Source organism: Elephantulus edwardii, unplaced genomic scaffold (genome assembly GCF_000299155.1).
Source record: "Elephantulus edwardii isolate Elephantulus edwardi_28Jun2011 unplaced genomic scaffold, EleEdw1.0 scaffold00126, whole genome shotgun sequence".
Lineage (NCBI taxonomy): Eukaryota > Metazoa > Chordata > Mammalia > Macroscelidea > Macroscelididae > Elephantulus > Elephantulus edwardii.
This window is the reverse complement of record NW_006399876.1, coordinates 1,352,935-1,356,589: the sequence shown is the minus strand read 5'-3', so window position 1 is coordinate 1,356,589 and position 3,655 is coordinate 1,352,935. Positions and strand designations below refer to the sequence as shown.

Genomic DNA, 3,655 nt, shown 5'->3' with positions numbered 1-3,655 from the left:
GGGCCTGCAGGGGTGGGGGGGCTGTGGTCTGCAGAGAGGGCCTGCGGGGGGCGGGGCTGTGGTCTGCAGAGGGGGCCTGCAGGGGTGAGAGGCAGCAGTGTGCAGAGGGGGCCAGCTGGAGGAGGGGCAGAGGGCATGCTATGGAGTACAGGTGCCGGGGCAGTGAGCCTGAACCCTAGATGAAGTGGTACCTGAAGGTGTCTGACCTGAGATCTAAGTGTGCTCAGGAGAAGCGCCCAGCAGATAGAGGGACAGGACAGCTGTGGGAGCCTGGGTAGGAGAGTACTCTGTGGGGGTGCCCAGTGAGACACTGTCCCTTCTTCTCAGAGAGCTTTCTCCATGGACGACCGCATTGCCTGGACCCATGTCACCATCCCAGAGTCCCTGAAGCAAGGCCGTGTCTTGGATGAGTGGTACAGCCTCAGTGGGCGGCAGGGTGATGACAAGGAAGGCATGATCAACCTCGTGCTGTCCTATGCGGTGAGGGTGCTGTGTGCTGTCCTGTGTGGCAGAGTGGGAGGACCAGGGCCATGGGAGGTGGCCCCATGCTGTCCTCTGTGGGAGTGTGGGGACCAGGGCCGTGGGAGGTGGCTGCATGTTGTTCTGTGTAGTAAGGGGTGGCCACATGCTGTCCTGTGTAATAAGGGTGGCTGCGTGCCAGCCTGTGCAGGGAGGGAGTGCGTCCCAGGCTTGAGGTTGGGTTCTCCTTCTGCCCTCATTGGTGAGGGTCAAGGTCAAACTGGGGAAGGTCATCCTGGTCCTGTCTTGCATGGTGGTAGGAGGGCACATCCCGCTCTCCACAGTGAAGGGTGGGTGCTGCAGATGTGGAGCTGCTGTGGACCCCGGTGCAGGCCATGCTGCTGCCACCAGGGGAAACACCTGCCCCGCTCTCCCCACCAAGAGTAGGTTCACCCTGGCTGGTGCGTGAGCGTCTTAGATTCCAGTGAGATGGGATCTGCTGAGTGATGTTTCCCAGCTATGGCTTGTGCACAGCCACCTTTCAGACACGCAGTGGGGTCTTTGAGTAAAATAATTTAGGGCCCGTGTTGTTCTTTACTGTGCCACTGACAGTGAGCAGGGACGTGGGGGTGGGGCTGGTGACCGCTCTGTCCCTCTCTGACTCCTCAGTGGGGTGTCTGTAGAGCAAGTGCACACAGGACAGGCGAGGGGACTGTGAACTCAGGTCAGTGTCCCCTCGCATGGCTTGTGAGACAGGGATAAGGTTGTGGGTATGTCGAGTGTCACTTGTGATCCATGATGTCTCTTCTAGTCTCTGCCAGCAACTATGATGACACCACCACAGCCAGTGGTCCTGCTGCCCACTGTGTACCAGCAGGGTGTTGGCTACGTGCCCATTACAGGTGGGTGCTGCCCCTGTACACGTCTGGAACACAGGGGACCCCTTAGCTGGGAAGCAGGAATGGGGAGTGGGCGGAGCTTGAGCCTCTGTCAGACCTCGTGACAGCCTGGCCTTCTTGATAGGTGGGAGCTGACGTGAGCACACAGGTGGTGAGCAGAGAAACCCAGTTCCGGAAATTGAGTTTCTGGGAATGAGTGCCCAGTGGGAAAAGCTTGTGTTTTCTGGTGATGCTGAAAAGGTCTGCACTGTCCCTTCCAGGTCTCGGTGCCTTGGTCAGAAGTATGGGGCATTAGCTGTCCTCAGCCCTGGCCGCGTAGTGCATGCCGTGTCAGGTCACTGAGTTAGACCTACTAGGTGTTGGGTGGGAGGAATCTGGGGATTTCCTCTGTTGACAGGCTGGGAAACTCACCTGGTGGCAATGAGCTGCTTGGCAGAATCAAGTGGAGCAGCTCTGGTGCTTGCCCACCCTCGACTTCTGTGAACGTGGGCAGGTGGGCACAGCACTCTGGCAGTGAGGAGCAGACATGGTCATGAGGTCACCGTGACCAGAGCTGGGGCCCAGGAGCCCTGAGCTCACCCAGGTGCCAGCTGTGCACTTCCTGTGGAGGAGAAAGCATGGGCCTTCCTGACTGTGAGCCTCGGCCCAGGGTGAACAGCACACGGACCTTCCTGACTGTGGTCTCCGCCCAGTGTGAACAGCACATGCTGCCCTCCGACCTTCAGAAGGAAAGTGGAGCCTTCTGGGAAGGGCTTCTTGCTGTCCTGCTCCCACTGCTGACCTGAGAGGCTCTTGTACCCTTTGGTGGAGGACAGATGATTCTCAGTCTGTGTGGCCTTTTGAAGTGAGGTCCCCGTGGACACTGCAGCACTGTCCGATCCCAGATGTGGTGTGGGAGATGAGTGTTCTGGAGACAGGAGTGTGTGTCCTGGGAGGCAGCCGTGGCCTGCTGTGGTTTCAGCCGCCTCAGAGTCAGAGGCCGGTGGTCTGCTGGCCTTGCGCTGTACTCCAGGAGATACGTGTAAGAGGGGCCCCAGAGGCCAAGGCTGCAAGGCCTGGTGATGGCTGTTTTGTTTTCAGACAAGGACAGCACTTTTGTGTAACGAACGTTGTATTCTATGGCGTAGATGCCACAGATTCCTGGGCTTAGGGACAGTAAGTGTGGCCAGTGTTGCTGTGTCTCCCGTGGAGACTGTGAGAGACCCCTCAGCTCTGAAGGGTGGACATGGCAGAGCTGGAACCTCAGGGCGGAGGGACTGCCCCCTCCCCATGCCTCAGTGGTCCCGGCCCTCGGGAGCCTGCCAGGCCTGTTTGCGTCCTTGGCCGGGTCTGGTACCTGGCCTTTGTCCTCTGCCATCTGATGCTCTCACGCTGCCCTTCTACTTGCAGGCATGCCCGCAGTCTGCAGCCCTGGCATGGTGCCTGTGGCCATGCCCCCGACGGCCATACCTGCACAGCCACGCTGTAGCGAAGAGGACCTGAAGGCCATCCAGGACATGTTCCCTAACATAGACAAGGAGGTGATCCACTCCGTGCTGGAGGCCCAACGGGGGAGTAGGGATGCTGCCATCAACTCCCTGCTGCAGATGGGCGAGGAGTCCTAGGACCCCCCCCAGCGGCCGCCCACCCCCCACAGCTGCCCCTCCGCCCAGCCCAAGGCCCCCAGAGTGTCCCACAAGATCCAGTGACATGCACCAACCACATGTACCCTGCCTGGTGCCATGCCATCTGCTCACCCTGGCTGTCAGATGCATGTGGGGTCTTGGCCCTGGGCAGCCAGACCCGACGTCAGTCCAGGGTGATTGGGGGTGGTGGGGTGGGCTTTTCTCCCTTTTCCTGTGCTGGGATGAGGCCATGCATGGTATCATGCTCACCACCCATGTTTCTGCTTCCCAGTACCACCCTTTGGCCATGCCCGTCCGGGAATGTGTTGAGACGGATGTGTGTCTGTCCACTGCTGGGCGGTGTCTTGGGACCTGGACTAGCTGAGTCAGACCTGCTGGTCCAAGGCCCACTGACCACTCCGCAGCTGTCTCGGCATATGGAGAACTTTCAGCCCTTCATGCTCTGTGGTGGGATGGCCACCCTGCCTGCATCCCCACATGGTGGGATCCTGATGTAGAGTGGGCCAGTGCGGGTGTGTTCCCCTCAGAGTGTGTGTGCTGCAGGGGCAGGGAGCACGGGGCTGGGCCTGTGTGCGGGTGAGCTGCTGAGGTCGGCACCCTGTTAGTGGACCCCGACGGTCCTAGAGAGGAGCTGAGGAGTTAGCCTTTGTCTGTTGACGAGTGTTGGCCCAT

The 3,655-nt window shown here is 59.9% G+C and overlaps 1 protein-coding gene across 1 annotated transcript in view; it reads left to right on the top strand.

Moving 5' to 3' along the window:
• LOC102857967 overlaps positions 1-2,962 on the top strand; it is a 17,803-nt gene extending 14,841 nt beyond the window's left edge. The window contains exons 10-12 of the mRNA XM_006893357.1: positions 328-480; positions 1,271-1,361; positions 2,748-2,962. Coding sequence (XP_006893419.1) covers positions 328-480; positions 1,271-1,361; positions 2,748-2,962 — 459 coding nt within the window. The remainder of the gene's footprint in view (positions 1-327; positions 481-1,270; positions 1,362-2,747) is intronic.
• Positions 2,963-3,655: the final 693 nt, after the last annotated feature.